Source organism: Corylus avellana, chromosome ca1 (genome assembly GCF_901000735.1).
Source record: "Corylus avellana chromosome ca1, CavTom2PMs-1.0".
NCBI classification, from domain to species: domain Eukaryota; kingdom Viridiplantae; phylum Streptophyta; class Magnoliopsida; order Fagales; family Betulaceae; genus Corylus; species Corylus avellana.
In genome coordinates, this window is record NC_081541.1 from 45,699,245 (window position 1) to 45,720,162 (window position 20,918).

At 34.5% G+C, this 20,918-nt stretch overlaps 2 protein-coding genes across 2 annotated transcripts; one reads left to right on the forward strand and one right to left on the reverse strand.

Moving 5' to 3' along the window:
• The first annotated feature begins 405 nt into the window (after positions 1–405).
• Positions 406–9,747, forward strand: LOC132180665 (phenylacetaldehyde reductase-like). Its single transcript, XM_059593567.1, has 12 exons — positions 406–523; positions 1,848–2,020; positions 2,850–3,041; positions 3,532–3,694; positions 4,034–4,220; positions 4,355–4,442; positions 6,034–6,154; positions 6,597–6,766; positions 7,464–7,655; positions 7,743–7,905; positions 8,423–8,609; positions 9,603–9,747. Exons 1-12 carry the CDS (start codon positions 406–408, stop codon positions 9,745–9,747), a joined length of 1,899 nt encoding a protein of 632 aa, XP_059449550.1.
• A 458-nt stretch (positions 9,748–10,205) lies between these two features.
• LOC132167109 (notchless protein homolog) lies at positions 10,206–20,200 on the reverse strand. Its single transcript, XM_059578006.1, has 13 exons — positions 19,912–20,200; positions 19,218–19,299; positions 18,954–19,043; positions 18,530–18,655; positions 17,883–18,010; positions 16,156–16,355; positions 15,456–15,519; positions 14,234–14,344; positions 12,928–13,065; positions 11,936–12,078; positions 11,803–11,857; positions 10,882–10,938; positions 10,206–10,794 (listed from the first exon to the last, which is right to left on the reverse strand). Exons 1-13 carry the CDS (start codon positions 20,068–20,070, stop codon positions 10,711–10,713), a joined length of 1,437 nt encoding a protein of 478 aa, XP_059433989.1. The 5' UTR covers positions 20,071–20,200; the 3' UTR covers positions 10,206–10,710.
• Positions 20,201–20,918: the final 718 nt, after the last annotated feature.

Sequence of the window (20,918 nt, forward strand, 5' to 3'; positions counted from 1 at the left end):
GTGTTTGGCATAGTACGACTTTTACTATAAAATTATTTACAAACGAAGCTAAGCAGAGAGAGAGAGATAGAGAGAGAGAGAGAGCGAGAGAGAGAGAATCCATATCTTGATTGTGTCATTGTAAGAAAATACACATTGATGGCGAACACAGATAGCAACTGACAAGCATGTCCAACTTCCCGATCCCAAGAAAACAACAGGAAGCACTCAAAGTATGAAAATTCCATGCCACAAGTGGTGTTTAGGTCCATATGCAGACGTTTTAAGGTTGAAAAGGATGCACGCCAACAATAAGTCAATAAAGATGTACATAAAAATGAACATGTAAAATATAATTCAAAGTAGGAGAAAAGAGTTAACTGCTATAAAATCAAGCAGAGAGAGAGAGAGAGAGAGAGAGAGAGGATGAGTGGAGCAGAGAAGGTGGTGTGCGTGACTGGAGCTTCAGGCTACATAGCTTCATGGGTGGTGAAGATCCTTCTTCAACGTGGGTATACTGTCAAAGCTACAGTTCGTGATCCAAGTCAGTGCTGTCTCTCTCTATTTTGTGTCTCATCGTCTTATTTTTTTTATAAAAAAACAAAAAAAAACTTTTTTGATTGTGTCAGGCAATGTTTTAGTGTAATATAAATTATGGGTTCTACTCTGAAATTCCCATATAAATTTTCATGTTTTTTTGTTAGCATTAAGGTTCTTTGCTTTTGAGATGAGCTATATATAACATATTGATGTGGTTTCTGATTAATGAACTGTCAATCCTTGGAAAGAATGATAAATTTATGAGTTAAAAAAATCCATCAAATAAATTTTCTAGCTTTGACACCAGTTTTTGCTATGAGTGTGAGAGCACTAGTAGGTAGGACCTGACCTTGGTTTTTTCTTAAATATAGGGAACCAAGCTATAGCTTCCCTTATCATTTTCCTACATCATTTAAATATTTTTTTAAAATTAAATGATAGGGAAAAGAGAAAGGAAAGACAAACTATTTAAATATTTTTTCAAATAAATACCAGATAAAAGAAAAAGTTTTTTTATATTAAAATAATATTAAGAGAGCGAAAAGTGCTACCCTAAATCTAGGGTAGCACTTTTGCTTCCCTTGGTATTCCTTTGGTTTAGGAAACACCAAGGGAGTCTAATTCAGGTGATTTCTTAGTAGTTTTTCCTATATTTATGGAAGCTGCTGCTAGTCCTCTTATATATACGGCACAAACTAGTTATTTTGAAATTTTAGACCGATCGGTTTGGTTCAATCGTATTTTAGAAGAACTTTACCCCCAACGTTGAACAAGGTTTTTTAGAATAGAAAAATGAGTATCACTATACTAAAAACTATAGACAATTTTCCTCGAAAATTTTTACCAACTCAGTCTATTAATGTGGCATTTGTCCTTAGAAAATGTGTATCTTGTTCTAAGGATTAATGCCAATTTAATAAACTGGGTTGGAGAAAATTTTTGTCCTGAAACTAGTTGTTTGGATTCCATTTTGTAACCAAAAAGTGGAAACCAAGTGTTAAACCAACCTATGTTTGTACTAAAAGTACATGCGTGTTATTTTTAATTTTGTTTTTGTTTTTATTTTTTTTAGTAAATCGGAGAAGGAGAAGGTGGGAGGATCAGGCATATAAGCAAACTCCCAAGTGCACCTAAAAAAGATCACTCTAGCATGGCTAATCTTGTATAGGATGTAACGGTAGATTTACCTAGTCTGTTCACAATAGTATTTCATATGTAGTGTGTTGTTGTTATTCCTTACTCTTAATTATTATTATTTTTCATTCAAAGCTTGATACTAACAATTAATTTAGCATTCCAATTGAAATTTCTGCAAATATATTCCACAGATGATCCAAAGAAAACAGAGTGTTTACTTGCACTTGATGGAGCTAAAGAAAGACTTCAGTTATTCAAAGCAAGTTTATTGGAAGAAGGATGTTTTGATCCTGTAGTTGATGGATGCCAAGGCGTTTTTCATATAGCATCCCCTGTTTTTTCCATGGCCAATGATGACCCACAGGTTCACCCCATGACATTATTTTTATTGCCTATGCAATGTGTAAGGGATACAATGTTCTAATTTTTGCTGCAAATTTGGTGAATGCTTGTTTGTATTTAGTGATTTAAAACAGCCCCCCTAAAATCCTCCGCCCCACTCTGTGGGCTTCCCCAAAGAAAAAAAAACTTTTTAGAGACAGGTTCTGCCTCAAACAATGGCAATGAACTGCCTCTATTTTCCAGAGGGAATCTCTACTCCTAGGAAGGATACAATTGTCAAGGCTTTTACAAAATCTGATCAATTTTTATTTCTCACCGTAGCTTAAATGAAGAGAATGTTTCATCTTCACAACTTTGTCAATCTGCAATTGCATTTTCTCAACTTTGTTATCAACAATCATTGAATGTAGTACTCTTAGGTTTTAAGTTATGAAAGTTCAGAGAAATGCTAGAAACTACATTTTTTGCCAACAACTATCCCACACTGCTAATGTGGCAGTCCAATCAACCATGGGATTTTTTTATTTTTTATTTTAACAAAGACTGATCTAAGAGTTGGTTGCCACATTAGCATTGTAGGATAGTTGTGAGATAAAAATGTGGTTTCTAGCCTTACTCATTAGTCAACACTAGGTAGCCTAGGTTTATGAAAATGATACACATAAGACATCAGAGAAGTTTCACCTTGTAATGCATAACGCAATTATTGCTTGATAAAACTGTTGAATAGCATGTATTCAATTGTCCAATAGCTTTTGATAGCTTAGTTTAATAAATCTATGCTTTTGGTAGCTTAGTTTAATAAATCTATTCTTGTGGGAGCTACTTCCACATTTTGTCTCATGGTTCAGTCAGAAATAATTGATCCAGCAGTGAAGGGAACTCTTAACGTTCTTAGATCATGTTCAAAAGTTCCTTCTATCAAGAGAGTGATTATAACATCTTCTATGACTTCAGTTATGTTCAACGGACAACCTTTGACCCCTGATGTAGTTGTGGATGAGACTTGGTTTTCAGATCCAGTTATATGTAAAGAGGAGAAGGTATGTATATGTGCTATTCAATAGCTCTTAATATCGCCTTTTCAAGTTTATCTTTATTTGCACTCTTATATACTGTTGATATGAAGATACTGGTAATGAAAGAACTAGAGTGTTATTTTAGTGAAGAGGAAATGTCAGAGAATAGCAGCAGCCATACTTTTTCTTTTATCCAAATTGTCTTTGTTATTACCTAGCTTTCTCTGTGAGCATATCCATGTCAGCTTCTAGATTCTTTTGCTTTGGAAAATGCTACATTTACCAAATTTTTCCTACGAAAGTTGGTTCTCAAATGATGTGTCACCATCCCATGAGATCTATTATTTTGTGAATTGTGTCATCATCTCATGGGATGGTGACACATCATATGGGAAGCAATTTTGGGGAGAAAATTTGGTGAGTATAGCATTTCTCTTTTGCTTTTTCTTGTAATCATACTCTGCCAAATATTTTCAGATGTAATCGTTCTAACTAGCTTTGATTTTATTTTCAGCGCTGGTATCATCTCTCAAAGACCTTAGCTGAGGAGGCTGCTTGGAAGTTTGCTGAAGAGTGTGGCATTGACTTGGTAGTAATAAACCCAGGCTTTGTTCTTGGTCCAGTCATACAGCCAACTCCTACTTTTAGTACTGACGTATTTCTGAAGCTTTTGAATGGTACTCTTTTGTAACTAATTAATGAGCATTATCTGTATTGTGTTTCTTTCTACAAAAGTTATTAATATTCAAGTGCATTTATATATTGTTTATTTTATATGTAGGTTTTATGAATTTTATGAGACTTAGTAGCAACATATTAGGGTTTCTGCAGTTCCAATTAAAAATTTGGACTTCCATAACTTCCAGATCTTTTAGTATGACCAGGAGTTGCCTGTAGAAATTTGCGTTTAACTCTATTTGCCTTCAGAAATTTACTGACCTTCCAGCCACATCATTCCGTATCAGTTAACCTTTTCTGTTTCTTCTTCTTCTTTTTTTCTTTTTTTCTGGCTGCAGGAAACCCAGCATTTCCTGGTGGAATTTATAGATGTGTTGATGTTAGAGACGTTGCACATGCACATATTCAGGCATTTGAGATTCCTGCTGCTAGTGGCAGATATTGTTTAGTTGAAAGAGTTGCACACTATTCAGAGGTTCTGAAGATATTGCACAAACTTTACCCAAGTTTGCATCTACCTGAGAAGTGAGTACATAGATGTTGCGTCTAACAAAATGATCAGTTTAGTTAAGAATTTGCATTTATCAACCAAAATCATTGTTTACATTCATAAAAAATATTGAAAAGAGTCACATATATATGTTTATCAATTTTGGCAGATTTGAAGATGACAAGCCTTTGCTGCCGGTCCACAAGGTTTCCCAAGACAAAGCCAAAAGTTTGGGTATTAGCTTCACTCCTTTGGAAGTGACTCTTGGGGACACTGTTGAAAGCTTGAAGGAAAAGGGCTTCCTCACTGTTTGAATAATGTTGCTAAAAGGGAACCCCACGCAAATTGTTATCAACCTGTTCAGTTTGGCAAGAATAAAATATTTGGTATCTTTCCTTTCCAATATTGTAATCTCTTAAGAGAAAAATTTGGGAGTATCTGTTCTTTCAAATAATGTAATCTCTTAGGAGAAAACTAGGGATATGTGGTGTTTGGTTCGGAGAATCTTGAATGAATGGTAATTACTTTTATCAGTTGTATGTGGTGTTTGGTTCGGAAAATCTTGAACAAAAGGTATTGTACAATTTCTTTAGCATATTTCATTTTAGTATGAAATTTAGGGGCTTTGGCTCCCTCAAGCTCAGAGTAACCAATCTATTTTCTATTTGATTTTCTCACCACCACAGGTCCTAAACCTTCTAATACCACTAGGTCCATTCCACAAAGAACAATGTGTTCTCTATATGTTTTTCATCATTCTGAGCTTCATTTTGGGTAGGGTTTGCTAGTCATGAGGTGTTTTGAATAATGAAAACTGTCAATCCATCTTGTGCTTCCCAAATGACCCACCTCCCAATGAAGCCTTTCTGCAATAACCACCCTTGTTACTGATTCTTCAGTTCCTGACTCCAATAGTACATATCGCTTAAATAACTTTGCATCTGATATCATATAAACAATAGTCCCACTCCTATAAAAGCTGCAGAAAACCCATGTTGTTTGACATTTCAAGCATTTATTTGATGGCCAGTGGGCTAGGACTGAGTTAGACTTAAGAGAGCGCTTGCAGTTTTTACCGTTAAGCTTCTCATGTGCGACTCCCCACGGATAAGTTTTACTATGGTCACGTTCAAGTAGAATAGCTATAATTGGTCCACCCCATCTACGCTTTTGCTTAAAGGAAAAAGAAACAAAAAAAGACAAAAAAAAAAAAGAAAAAAGAAAAAAAAGCATGTATTTGGCCTCAGTTAAACTAGCCCATCCACAACTTTAACAAAAACCTCTCAACTACACATTGAGTATGAACAATAAAGTTGCATTTTACATGGTAATAAAACTAATGGTTTGAATTTCTTTATTATTCGTAAATTAGACAATAATATTCTCTAGAATCATTTTCAGTAGTGTAAATAAGTGAGAGGGGATGTGGGCCATGTTCATATTTAGCTTTTGAGTGGGAGTGTCGCACATTCAAGACCCAAGGCAAAATTGAATTACGTATTATATGTAATGGGCTTATGTTTTTATTAGAATCCTTATCTTGTATTTTCTTTTTTCTTTTCCTATCTTTTGTAATCTTTACTTATATTAATAAAATTTATCTTTCCGTTAAAAAAAAAAAATGCTAAGCTTACAAAACTTCTTACAAAACAAACACTTACGAAGTGAATTTTTTTAAATTTGAATTCATCTCCCATGTTCTACCACGTTACTTTGTAAGAATTATTTTTATAAACATTTTGTAAGCTAACATTCTTAAAAAAAAAAATTAAATAAAAAAATAAAAAGTCAACCGCTCTAACTGCCACAGAGTTAAGCAGAGAGACAGAGAGGGAGAAAGAGGGATAGAGGATGAGTGGAGCAGAGAAGGTAGTGTGCGTGACTGGAGCTTCAGGCTACATAGCTTCATGGGTGGTGAAGGTCCTTCTTCAACGTGGGTATACTGTCAAAGCTACACTTCGTGACCCAAGTCAGTGCTAGCTGTCCTGTCTCTCTCTATTTTGTGTCTCATCGTCTTTTTTTTTTTTTTTTGACTGTGTCAGGCAATGTTTTAGCGTAATATAAATTCTGGGTTTCAGTGTTCTTTGCTTTTAGACTACTCTGAAATCCCATATTAATTTTCATGTTATTTTTATCAGCATTAAGGTTCTTTGCTTTTGAGATATGAGCTATATATATATATATATTGATGTGGTTTTTATTAGTGAACCGTGAATCCTTGGAAACAATGATAAATACATGAGCTGTAGTGAATCCTTCAAATAAATTTGCTAGCTTTGACACCAATTTTTGCTATGAGTGTGCAAGGAATCCAACCAAACTGTTTCATCTGTAGTGAATTGTTATTTCTTATGCCTTTTTTTTTTCTCTCATCATTCCAATTGAAATTTTTCTGCAAATATATTCCACAGATGATGTAAAGAAAACAGAGTGTTTACTTGCACTTGATGGAGCTAAAGAAAGACTTAAGCTATTCAAAGCAAATTTACTGGAAGAAGGATGTTTTGATTCTGTAGTTGATGGATGCCAAGGCGTTTTTCATATAGCATCCCCAGTTTCTTTGGTGGCTAATGACCCACAGGTTCACCCCATGATATTTATTGCCTATGCATTGTATCGCTTACACATTGTTCTAATTTCTGCTGCAAATATGGTCAATTCTTGTTTGTATTTAATGATTTAAAACAAATTAAAGGATCTCATGCCAGCCCCCTTGTTTTAGCACATGTAATTATTTTTTTGGATGAATAAGAGATCATTTTATACAAACGAACTAAACACTTTACAAATCTGCAAAAACAGCAGAAAACAGACTTTGAGACAAGCTTCAAAATCCCACAAAAAAAACAACTACACACCAATTAAAACAACAAAAACCACCTATACCAGAATGCTGCTGTCCTGCTTCTAGGATTTAGGAAGGATACATATGTCATATGTCAAGGCTTAACAAAATTTGATCAGTTTTTCTTTCTCACCGTAGCTCAAAGGAAGAGAATTTTTGTGTTTTCTCAACATTGCTGGAACCAGCAATCATTGAATGTAGTACTCCTGGATTTTAATTTATGTGAGTCAATGCTAGATTGTTTATAGAAATCATGCACATAAGGCATCGGAGAAGTTCTACTGTGTAATGCATAAAACAATTATTGCTTGATAAAACTGTTGAATAGCATAGCATGTATTCAATTTTGTCCAATATTATTATGCTTTTGATAGCTTAGTTTAATAAGTCTATTCTTATGGGAGCTACTTCCACATTTTGTCACATGGTTCAGTCAGAAATAATTGATCCAGCAGTGAAGGGAACTCTTAATGTTCTTAGATCATGTGCAAAAGTTCATTCTGTCAAGAGAGTGATTATAACATCTTCTATGGCTTCAGTCATGTTCAACAGAAAACCTCTGAACCCTGATGTGGTTGTCGATGAGACTTGGTTTTCAGATCCAGTTATGTGTAAAGAGGAAAAGGTATGTATATGTGCTGTTCAATAGTTCTTACTATTGCTTTTTCAAATTTACCTTGCTTTCTCTGTGAGCTATGAATTTTACTTTCAGCTGTGGTATCATCTCTCAAAAACCTTAGCTGAGGAGGCTGCTTGGAAGTTTGCTAAAGAGTGTGGCATTGACTTGGTAGTAATAAACCCAGACTTTGTTCTTGGACCAGTCATACAGCCAACTCCTACTTTTAGTACTGACGTATTTCTGAAGCTTTTGAATGGTACTCTTTTGTAACTAATGAGCATTATCTGTATTGTGTTTCTTTCTACAAAAGTTATTAATATTCAAGTGCATTTATATATTGTTTATTTTATATGTAGGTTTTATGAATTTTATGAGACTTAGCAGTAACATATTAGGGTTTCTGGAGTTCCAATTAAAAATTTGGACTTCCATAACTTCCAAATCTTTTAGTATGACCAGGAGTTGCTTTCTTTGGTATTTCCTTGTTCCTTTTTCTTTTCACCGAAGCCTTTACTGAATTCTGGTGCTGATAACAAGGAATGTAAAAGTTCCTCTATAACTTAGAGTTCACTTGAAGGTGGTTGCAAAACCTGGCCTTGATCTGCATAGTGCCAGCCTCTCTAATTCCACCTGAAACATATGGGTTGAGATTCAACCTATATGCTTTACACAAAATGCTTATATACTGACTTTACTGACTTTCCAGCCACATCATTCCATATGATTCTTGTGATGCTATTGGTTAACTTTTTCTCTTTTTTTCCTGGCTGCAGGAACTCATATATTTCCTGATGGAATTTATAGATTTGTTGATGTTAGAGATGTTGCACATGCACATATTCAGGCATTTGAGACTCCTGCTGCTAGTGGCAGATATTGTTTAGCTGGAAATACTACACACTATTCTGAGGTTTTCAAGATATTGCACAAACATTACCCAAGTGCGCATCTACCTGAAAAGTGAGTTTTTTACTTGCAATATACTGAATGTTCCTTATTGGTTTCATAGTAAGAGCTTGTTTGGGATTGCCTTAGAGAGCTTGAAAAGGTTATGCTAAACAAAAACTGGCATATTTGGTAAAAAAAATTCAAAAGTATTTCTTTGACTTTTTTACCCAAAAAATAATCAAAACGCACTTTTGGCAAAAGCTTAAAAATTAAACTTTTGCCAAAAAGCATTTTTTGACTTAAAAGCTATATTTCTCAAACATGCTCTAAGTAACAACTAAATTCAATTTGCATGTATTAATGCATATGCGAAGTTAGTTTTAGTGTTATTGCTTCAATTGGTTCATTTCTTTAATGATGGTTATTAACCAGTCAAATTTCTCGGCAACATTTCCTTTTGAATATACAGTAATAATAATGCCAAGTCATTACTTTAATCATACTAGGTTGCTAGGCCAAGGGACAAATAGTGGACAATGTTTTCATATTTGGGTTTCAGTCAAAAAAGTAAAAAAGAAAAAATTACACTTTACCCCTTCCCAAAAGTTTGGTACAATTTTCAATTCAACCTATAATGTTTCAATTTTTGCAATACACCCCTCCAAACTTGTAAATTTTTTTCAATTCGATCAATGTTATCCCAAAATTTTCATATTGCCCCTAATTTTTTCATTTTTTATTAAAAAAAAAAATTGAGAGTGCAAAAATGGCCACCGAATTCTTTTTATAAATTTTTTTTAAAAAAAAAAAAAAATTAGGGGCAGTATGGGAATTTTGAGATAACATTGGTCGAATTGAAAAAAATTTGCAAGTTTGAGGGAGTGCATTACAAAAATTGAAACATTAGAGGTCGAAATGAAAAATCGTTCCAAACTTTTTGGGGGGTGGGGGTAAAGTGTACTTTTCCTCAAAAAAAGGAAAAAAAAAAAAAAAAAAAAGGGGCAAAGCCCTCATATTCAAGAGCAACAATCAAAAAGAGTCACATGTGGTTATCATTTTTGGCAGATTTGAAGATGACAAGCCTTCGCTGCCAACATACAAGTTTTCCCAAGACAAAGCCAAAAGTTTGGGTATTAGCTTCATTCCTTCGGAAGTGTGTCTTAGGGACACCATTGAAAGCTTGAAGGAAAAGGGCTTCCTCACTGTCTGATTAATGGTTTTTTTTTTTTTTTTTGGGGGGGGATGAATACTGTCTGCATAATGTTGTTCGAATGGAAGCCATGCAATTTGTTATGAACCTGTTCAGTTTGGCAAGAATAAATTATTTGCTACTTTTCTTTTCAAATAATTTAATATCTTATAAGAAAAATAGGGAGTATCTCTTCTTTCAAATAATGTAATTAAATAACATGCATTTTAGAAACAACAATTTAATAGAATAAATTAGAGATTTTTTTTTTCTGATTAGTTTGAAGGAAAACTAGTTCACTGGGGATTGCCATTCTGGCCTGAACAAAGAGAATAACCAATCTCTCCTCCTACCATCTGTTAGAAAATACAAGCAATTACATCAATTCTAGCAGAACACGGGTTATTGGCAATTTGGGTTATCAGTGAATACCCAATGCAAAAGAAAATCAAAGCAAACAAGAAAATAGGCAAGCTGAATAAAGAGCAGTAAATTACATGGATATATTTTTGCTTTCCAATTAAAATCAAGAAAATTGCCATTGTCAAAAAATGAAACTGATGCTTCAGGGCACCATGAGTTTCGACTGTATCTTCAACACCAACTAAGAAAGGTATTAAATTCTGTAAACAAACCTAGACAAGTAAATCGGTTTCTGTACTCTCACTCTTAAGACAAGCCACAAGGAAAGCCAGGCAAGTAAATTAGCTTTTCATATTCTTCCTCGGGCACCTCAAGGCGAGTTGTGGTCGAAACTATCAAATCTGCGGAAACATCCCGTGGGCAAAAAACCGCAATGCTGACGCAATAAAGCTTTTCTGCAATAACCACCCTGTTACTGATTCTTCAGCTCCTGACTCCAGTAGTACATATCACTTAATATACTTGCATCTGATATCATATAAACAGTAATCCCACGCCTATAAAAGCTGTGGAAAAACCATGTTGTTTGACATTTCAAGCATGGATTTGGCCTCAATTAATCTAACCCATCCACAACTTCAATACTCGATCTTTACCACCTGAGGCGACCTTTTCACCATCTGGACTCCAATCAACAGCATAAACCTTTCCAAACGAAGTTATCAAAATGTCAAATAAAACAGGAAAAAAAACAAATTATAAAGCGCCCTTATTTTTGGGTACAGAACATACCTCATCTGCATGGCCTGGAAGGTCTTGTTTCAACTTCCGTGTCCGGATATCCCAAACCTAGACAATTTTAACAAATTTCAATCAAATGTCACTGATATGTCCATTCATGGCAAGGTACACATTACAACAAAGCATCTAGATATGCATGCTCTAAAGCAAAGGCTTTACACAAATATAATTCCTAGTCAAATTTGAAAATATACTCATGCATAGACTAAAATTACACGAATATAATTCCTAGTCAAATTTGAAAATATACTCATGCATAGACTAAAATTGTGTCATTTCTAAAGTCATACCATGTACATGGCAAAAGGACAAGGTCAAAGCCTAGAATTCTGCAGGCAGGTTTTAGTTGAGGTATGGAGATGGGCCAAAGGGGGGATATTCTCTTTTGCATTCTACAAGCCATCTCCTCACCATCTCTTCTCTCTTAACCTTTTTTTTTCTCTTTTTGAAAAAATCAAAATGTTAAAGTGAAGAGATGGTGGGGAGATGGTTTGTAGAATGCATTGTAGCATTCCTCGGCTAAAGGGGGAGGGATACTTATTTATTTATTTGGATAGAAAAAAAATCTTCATGATTACAAACTGAATTACAAACAAATTTAGTGTGGTGCATAGGCATCTGCCATGGGTCTATTTCATTTGGTGCATAAGTCTTTTAATTGTGAAGAAATGGTACCATATATATATATATGAGTAATGACATACCACATTTTTATCCCACAATGCTGACATAGCAAACCCAATCAACCATTGGATAAAAATGTGTGTATATATATATATTCCTGGTTAGATCTATTCTCCCATAATGCCTAACATAGAAATGGCGTTTCCAACACCACATGAAACAAAAGGGTCCTAGTCATTTCAGGAGCTGTAAATATCAGAAGAAAAGGTGATTGTTTTTAAAAGTTACCTTCAGTGTGGAGTCCTTGCTACCACTCAAAAGAAGCCTACTGTCTGCGGACCAGCTGTAGGGCAACAAGCAACATAGATATTAGCTTCAATATAAGTGAATGGAGTTACATAAACCACGGAACAGTTCAAACCTTATCTGATAAACAGGCCCAACATGGCCCCGAAAAGCAGCAATGAATTTCCCTGTAGCACCACTCCATAACTTGACAGACTTATCAAATGAGGCACTCGCCACCCATTGCCCATCAGGTGAAAAATAAACATGATTTACAAGCTGTTGGAAAGCAACAAGTACAAACTTCAACTTTTATGCTTAAAGAGCAAGATTCGTGCAATTGAATATGCTAACCTTCTATATAAAGATAATAAAACCAGGGTACAATACATAACTTCTAGTTAAAAAAAAATGAAAAATAAAAGTAAAAATAACTTCATGTTAGACTCTAGGATTCAAAACTGGCACAACATGGAGATCTGCAGAGTGGGAAACAAAAAGGATTTGAAATTTTTCTGCCTAAGAATTATCAAGCCTATGATGCACTTAACCTTCATAATTGCATTTCTGCAGAACAGGACGACATGATATTTAAAGACAGAGGCAGCAGGAAAGGACAAGACAGTTGATCTTTGTTTTTCCATCTCTAAGTATGTGTTTAGGGTACTTTGAGGGCTTCTCAGGTACTTGAAAAGGACATGATTTTTTTTACCGTCTTTTTCTTTCTAGTCAAGTGTCCCTCTTGTATACTTCATATGCACCTAAGTGCACCTTTTTGCGCTTCTAAATGATATTTTGATTACTTATAAATACATAAAAAGCATGACGAGTATTTTGAGGGCTTCTCAAGTATCTGCCAGCCATAAGGATAAGACTTAAAGTCAGCTGAGAACAATGATATTTTTAGTGTAGTAGAAATCGGTGTATGTTCTTATGAGAACTAAGAAAGAAGTGTGAATATAGCATCTTTGATGCCAAAAAAAGATTCCCCACATCTCTTGGTCAATAGCTCTCAGGCACAAAAGACAAGCTAGGGAAACAAGAGTAATATTGGCTCCAGAAAACAAAGAACGATGAACAGTTTAGATTGCAATGAAGACAGATAATCACATCAGAAAATATTCGTACCTGTTGATGACCTGTCATGCGAGCTTTTGGGTGTTTGTCGACAAACGGTTCCCAAAGGAACATAGTAAAATCATCAGATCCAGAAACCAATCTTTCGGGGGCATTGCCTTTCATTTTGTTGTATCTTTCCAAAGCAACCTATATTTATAAGTACAAAAAACAGTTAGTTCCAACAAAAGGAAGATTTTTTTTGATAGGTTAGTTCCAACAAAAGGAAGATGGAGAAAAACAGAAAGAATTCATGCATGAAGTCCAAGTCTAACATGACAAAAGAACCTATGGTTGCAAGAAGTCCAACATACAAGTGCCAGCTTGAGATGACATGACAATACTGAAGGTGCCCATAAAAATTAGGAGGCCAATAATAATTTTTTTTTTTTTTTTTTAAAAAAAAAGGAGAGAACGAAAGGAAGTGATCAATAAGAAAAGCCACGTGATAAAAATGGAGCACAATTGCCAGAAAAATAACAAGAGCCCTTATAGGTCTGATTCCTCAAGGCTCTGAAAGGTTACGCATAAGAGGTTATAGCTTTAATCCAGCAAATTCCTCCCAATTTTTTTTTCTTTTTCTTTTTTAAGTCTTACCATGCTCTCCACCAAAAGACCCCAGATTTGTTTATAATTGGCCTTCATACCCGAAATCCCTCTTCAGACTTACAGAAACAGAACTTTGCTCTAACCAAAAAAAAAAAAAAAAAAAAAGAAAAGAGAAAAATACTTTTAATCACATAACTCAGAGATTCCTAATTCCTATTAATCTAATAATTGCCAAGGGACCACCCAAAAACTATACATTTATTATCTACTCAGTTACTTTAACCAAAATAAGGTACACAAAGACGCGGTATGGCAATAGAGGGGATTCTTAATTTTAACCGAAGGGAGACATCATGTGACAAGTCTCATCAACTTAGAACAGAACCAAACAACATTTACAACAAGAGGCGAGAGGCGATAGGACAAAAGATCAGAAACTAAGTTCCTGAATAAAATGCAGAAGACAAATAATATACCCAAGAGAGATACAACAAATCCCCATCTATGCACATCCAAAGAATCTACGTCAAGGTGGTAAAAAATTGAATTGCATTTTTTCAGTACTGACTTGAGTAGATAAATTTAAAGTGTCACAGGATTTCAGGTTGTGAAACCTAAAAGTCAAATCACAGCATAGACAAAGGTGTCGAAGATTTGATGAATTAATGTGCAGTGTAAGTGACAAAAAGCAAACGAGTAAATTTTAAGAAACAGAAAAAGACATGCAAGGGATACTACGAAAATTAATTTGCAACCAACAGAAACTTACCTTCTTCATTTCCTCTGGAGAAGAGAATTGCTTGCCTGTATGGTCAAAAGCCCCAGTGCGAAGAACATATTCAGTACTCAATGCAAGAGAGTTAACCCAATGCCCATGACCCTGAAACAAATATCATATATACAAAGAAAAAGTTCGTAAAAAAGGAGAAAGTAGAGGAAAAGGCAAATGGCATCAACAATTGGATTTCAAGATCATGACTCCACAGGTAGGATACCAGGACACAATCGACAACAGATGAGTAACGATAACAGACAATAACAATAACAATATACCATACAATTGAAGCAAGTTATCCATGTTCAGAACTCAAAAGAAATCCATCATAGGCAAACATCATACTTGAACAAATTTTATAATTTCATTTTCTCCAATAATCCAAGTAAGAACAGGAATTGTTGCATAGTGCTCAATGAAAAACGTTCACTTCTGTAGTACAATTAGAATATAATCTCAAATTTGATAGACATTACAAATATCAAAGAGACAAGAGAATCAAAAGGGGACTTTTGGGCACTCAATTGAAATTGAACGTTAGGTATTTCTTAGGACATAACAGAATATGTCTAAGAAGAACATTTCTTTCTTAACAAGTAATAAATCCATTAAAAACCGAGAAACAAATAGGTATACAAGAAGACCTCCAAGTATTACAATATAAAATTAAGGAAATTAATAGAATCAGGAAAGAATTAACAGTTTTTGCCTATTAGAATCATCTCTTCATACAAAGATCAAACTTACGTGAATTTTTTGAAGGATTTAAAAACAATCTGAAAAAGAATGTTTTGTTTTGAACAAAATCAGAAGACAAAAGTATATTGTTTTAGTGTAACACTTCTACATAAGTAATCGTTCTGTTTCTTTTTTACCATCCATAAGAAAGGAGAGATGTGAAGAGGATGTCTTCAAAAATAAGAATTTGCTTTCATTTTATCAAAATATGGTCAGAACTTCCACAGGCAACAACAAAGTTGACCACACACACTATAAAGATAACATTAAATAGTTAATAAAGAAATGCAATTACACTAAACTAGTAACTGGAGAGGGTTTGAAAGAAAATAATAATAATAATAATAATAATAATAATAATAATAATAATAATAATGTAACAAAAACATTTACAATAGCAATTAGCATTTTGATAATGCCAAGGAAAGAAGGAATAGAACCATAGGAAATCGTGACTTTAAAAGAATCATCTAGTTACCTTCAATTCCCTAATTAGCTTCCCTTGTGTAGTTTCCCAAACTTTGATAGTACAGTCCTGAGAGCTGCAATGGTTGAGAGGATGTAGTTATAAATCCAGAGCACACTAAAGCTTGGATGATGGCTTTTAGGCCAGCAAAGCTTAATAATACTTGATTCTAGGAAGATTGTCTATAAGTAGAAGTAGGATCAAAATGATTTTGGCTTTGATTGATAACACTCTTTTCTTCTCCCTTTTGTGTTCTCTTTTCAAAACAAAAACAAAAACATTAACAAACCCAAAACACAAATCACTCAAAACTATTTTCACCTTTATGTCACATCAGAACACTTTTTCAAACAAAAAGCACCCTCTAAAAAGAACAAACGGGTCCTTTCTCTTCTTTCAACTTTAAAAGCAGACTTGCTCCCAGCAAACAAAAAAACAAAAAATACACAAAGTAAATGGCAGAGCAGTCACACTGTTTCAAGGCTGAAAAGACAGTGAAGCACTTGTGTGTAAGACTAAGGTCATTAATCAACTGAACCTAATAAAAAATTATGTACAAAAGATGGAAAATAAGTTTCATGGGCATTTTTTAAGTAAATACGATCTTACAAGTCAACCAAAAAGGAAGTCTTCAATTATAGAGCTATGCTGATAGCACTGCATCGAAACTGTAAGAACTTAAGGAAAAAGTTAACTTAAGATAAAATTGTACCCCGTATAAATAACTCCATCACCACCCCATTTCACACAAGTTACCGCAAGTGTGTGGCCACTAAGACAAATAACACTTTTCCTTGATGAGATGTCCCATATGCGTGCATCACCATCTTTACTAGCACTTACAAACCGACGACATGGAGCATTTAGGTGTGCTGGTTCCCAAGAGATACCAGTAATCCATTTCTTGTGACCCTGGGGCATAGTAGATTCCAAATATTAATGTCTAGAGAATGTATTAGTAAGCCCACTAATTTAACAAGCTAAGTAAAAACAAACAAATTAGCACTAGCAACAGTGATTACATTCTGCAAACAACCAACATTTGTCAAAAAACTCTAAGATAATTATATTTTTTTAAGGAGATTTAAGGTTTCTCAAACAAACGGGTGCGATTTAGAATTCCTTGTTTTACCTAAATAGTATCTCACAGAAGTTGGATCATTCTAGTTAAAGTTTAGAAGGAATTTGATGCAGCCAACTAAATGTGGAAAAGAATGGTCTTTTAAAATTCAGAAAGTTCTGGGCAGATTATTATTTAGCCTTGTTTTGGGACAGTTTTTTTTTTTTTTTTTTGATAAGTAATGTTGTATATATCGAAAAAAGCGTACATAGAAAGTATACATAGGAAAACCTACGTTATCCCACAAAAAGAAAACCCATATAAAGACCCTAACACCCAAAAGAAGCCTCAAGAAACCTTGATGCCCAACACCCAAAATACCCTGCCTTGTTTCGAGACAGTTATGCTATTTAGTCTTTTAGTTTGAGCTGAATTTAGGTCAGTGAATAAGTATTTATGTCACTCCACAAGTCTTCTTAGACTTTGACAGAATGCTCTTGGAACTACAAACTATATGCTACGCAAGTTGTCTGCCAAGAACATAGCTATGTAACTCAGGTCCAGGGCTAATGTGACTCATCTTCTGCTGATTAAATATATCTATTCCTAAAAATTATTCTATACAACCCTGCCTTACGTTCCTGTCTATTCATCTACTCCTACTTCCCTCTGTCTGCTCCAAATCAGCTCCAGTCATCCTTTTGAAGCCATGAACCACATCATATAGCAGAGCTAGTGGGATTGTTTAAAGTGATTTTAGTGGTTATGGCTGATCAAGGAAACAGTAGGCAGCCTACTGCACAGCTGGTTGATCCCAATCCTAGTGCTGCTGATGTTTGAGCAGCAGAGTTAGACGCTTCAAGGTCTGTTAAAGAAGGTCAATGGCCAGATAATGACTTTGAGAACCCAATTATACAATTAGAAACCCTCTTGAATAAACTACAAGGTGTTTTACACCAAAATCAAAGTTCAGAATTCACAAACTCATATAAAATTAGTTATTTACAATAGAACAGAATATTGAGAAGGTACACGTTTGAAGAACATGGAAGCATAAACAGATCAAAGGGGAAGATACATTAGTTGTTGCTTAATGTCACTGACCGTTGGTTTCCCAAAAAATTTTTTATAAAAAAGTGTATTTTTTTTTTCTTTCCAAAAGCACATACAAAGCATGCACGGTCAAAAGGGGAATAAAGATGCTCTTCCGGGTATATTTAACGTATAAATAAATTACCATGAGGCCCGTCTCACTAGAGAATCTAAAACTTCCAAGTAGGAGAGCTTGCTCTCCACGTGATTCAAAGAAAATTAGTTTAACAATTAACCAGCCAGTGCGAATAAAACCAATGATCAATAGTTCAAGTAAAAGACTTTACAGTAAGTGGATTGCCAGATGGCTTCCCTGTTTGAGGGTCCCAGCATAGAAGTTCTCCAGCCTTGCTCCCACTTACGAGATGCTTACCATCTGGTGACCAAGCAATACAAAGAACCCAATTTTTGTGTCCTGCATATAAGGAGAAGGCTCACTATTAATACAATAGATATAAGGAGGACAATAAAGAGTGGCCGTCCATTAGAAATTACATTAACTGAAAACCCAGCTCTACAGAAGAGAAAGAAAGATCAAAGAATTTTATTCTAAAAGAATACGCAGCATTCAACAGTGAGCGTAAAAATCCAATAAGAGCACAAGTTACAATTTTGAGATTTTTTTTTTTATAATACAAAAATCTCAAAATTGTAACATTGCGCTTTTGTTGGATTTTTAAAATAAACATAAGATATCCTTTAAAATAAACAATTGCATTATATACTTCCAGAGACTACAATAATCCATCAAAAAATATTGTGTATATTTAATATATAATATTTCAAGCTTCTGCAAGTTATATAAGTTAAGTTTTTCATTTTATTCTATTTTCTCTTTCCCACTTATTTTTCCCACTCATTTTCCTTTTGGTTGTTTGGACACCAATAGTATGTTTAACGGTCCAAGAATTGATAAGAGTCTTAGATTTCAAACCTGTGCAGGTGAATAGCGGTGTCTGGGTATTAAGATCCCAAAGTCGGACAGTGGTATCACCTGAACCACTTGCCAAATGTTGCCCATCAGGACTAAAGGCAACTGAAAGTACAGCTTCTGTGTGACCTGCACCGATGTAGATATAACAAAATCAATGAAATGATACTAATTTGCATGCCGGTACAGATGCTGCGTATAAAATTCAAATCTAAGAAAGGTTGACCACACAAATTGAATATCATTAGCTCACTTCAGGAGCCAGAAATTGAGATCAGGATGACAAACACCCAATTGGAGATGTTTCCAAACAAATGTTATTAGTTGAATTTAAACATGAGAGAGAGAGAGAGATAGAGAAAGAGACTTTAAAATTGCATCAATCATTTAAAATTAGCCCATGCAAGCGAAACCCAAAATCTCATACCAGCAATTGTAGCTGAACAACGATTAACCGGACGAATTCGGAAAACAGCTTGCGGTTGACAAACTATTGAGAGTACCTTCTCCACAGAAACTGCAAATTTGTCCATGCAAAATGATTATTGAATAAACAACCCCTATCAAATCCCCACAAGAAAGCCTCCAAATGCCTCATTCAACAAAAAAAAAAAAAAAAAAAAGGTTAAAAGAAAATACAATTGCAAAAGCCAAAACGGGAAGTTTCAACTAACATTTCCATTTGACTAACCTTTATTCTTCTCTAAATAAGAGCCAAGTGGCACAAGAAGCTCCAGATCAGAAATATAGAAAGTATACGGCAACTTCTCCTCCTGAAAAAATGTAAAATAACTCATTGCTATTTAATACATCAAAGCACAAGCATGACCCCATTAGCTTTTTCCATAAGCTAAGACCAATCCTAATAATCTGATCAAATGTCTTCCTATTACATACAGAATTCCATGACCATATCCCCTGCAGTGTTAGTCCCTAAACTTCCTAAATATGTGAAGACCTAGAACGTACATAATCTAAAGAGTCCACATGGGTTCCACACAAGTCCAATACAAACTGCCACGAATACAGTACCCAGATATTGAAATCGGGAGATGATGATGCTAGCATAAATGGGTCATACAATTCTATAATATTTGCAAAATGCAACAACTATAACATTTTACTAATTAGCCTGGAGTTTGGGGGAAAAAAATCACTAGAAATAAACAAAATTTCAGCTACAAGCATGTTTTTCTTCGGCTACAATTTCTCAACAACCAAACGGAGCACTTCAAGGACAAAAAATTTCCAAGCTTGATAATTTAACATCAACAAAAAAGTTCCGACTTCGTTCAACAATTCAATTTTCTTTTCCTACACTTTCTCGCCGAACACAACACAAGCAGCCAAAAACAAAAACAAAAAACAAAAGCTAGAAAGCTTACATTGTTGAGAAGCTTATTGACCATTTGCTGGAGCTGCTGAGGCCCAGCGTCTTGGGGAAGGTACATGGGTGCTACCAGAGGCTTTCCCTCTGGGTCGGTCAAAAGGCACATCACTTTGTTGCTCGTCGTCGTCTCTCTCTGCTCCTCTTCCACCTCCATTGATTTGCTTCGATTCGATGTGTGTGTGTGTGTGTGTGTGTGTGGAATTGAAGGTTTGGGGTAGAGATTGCGAGGCTTAGGGGGGTAGGGTTTTAGGCTTAGAAGGGTTTTAGGGTCTTTGGAATTTGGGGTTGGGTTCGGCTTTTGTGTGGGAGGTTGTCCACGTGTTCACTAGGAGTTAAAAAAATAAATAAATAAAGGTTAAATAATAAATACCTCATTGGTTTTTTTTTTTTTCTTAAAGTTTGATTTTTTATTACAGAAGGTCTTTATGGTTTTAATAATAGACCAAATTAGTCATTCTGTTAGTTGACTTAACGGAAGTCAACATGGACCAATCAAGTGTTGACACGTGGCACCTATTTAATTTAAAAAAAATTTAAGTGAATCAAGAACCATTTGATTGAGTCAAGCAGCGAACTTGAATTAAGTCAAACTGACGGAGGACTATTGGTATATTAATAACCATGACCTTCGTGAGGAAAAATAAGCAGTAACACCGGAAAGTATTTAATATTTAACCCTAAAAAAAATTATATAAGAACATTGAGGAGTCAAATTTTTATACAAAATAGCTCATCAAAATTCACTTTATCTAGTTTGGCTAATGAATTGTTAAAGGCTTCTTACATCTGATTAACTATATTTTTATTTATATCATTTAAATATTAATTTTTTTACTCTTTATTGATTCTATCTTTATTTCTTTTGTAAAATTCGTATTTTAATCTACTTTTTAAATGGTAATTAGTTTAACATAATAATTTTTCAACGATTATTATTTTTTAAATAATCATTTTTGTAACTATAATATTTTTGAAATGGTTGTATTTTATAATAATTATATA

Excerpts from the sequence above, each read along its gene's own strand:
- LOC132167109 (XM_059578006.1), bottom strand. The coding sequence starts at position 20,070 with ATGGAGGTGGAAGAGGAGCAGAGAGAGACGACGACGAGCAACAAAGTG. Across the intron at positions 19,300-19,911 it reads TCAATAAGCTTCTCAACAAT|GAGGAGAAGTTGCCGTATAC; the intron begins GTAAGCTTTCTA and ends ACATTTTTTCAG. Across the intron at positions 18,011-18,529 it reads ACCGCTATTCACCTGCACAG|GACACAAAAATTGGGTTCTT; the intron begins GTTTGAAATCTA and ends CCTTATATGCAG.
- LOC132180665 (XM_059593567.1), top strand. The coding sequence starts at position 406 with ATGAGTGGAGCAGAGAAGGTGGTGTGCGTGACTGGAGCTTCAGGCTAC. Across the intron at positions 7,656-7,742 it reads TTATGTGTAAAGAGGAAAAG|CTGTGGTATCATCTCTCAAA; the intron begins GTATGTATATGT and ends TTTTACTTTCAG. Across the intron at positions 8,610-9,602 it reads AGTGCGCATCTACCTGAAAA|ATTTGAAGATGACAAGCCTT; the intron begins GTGAGTTTTTTA and ends CATTTTTGGCAG.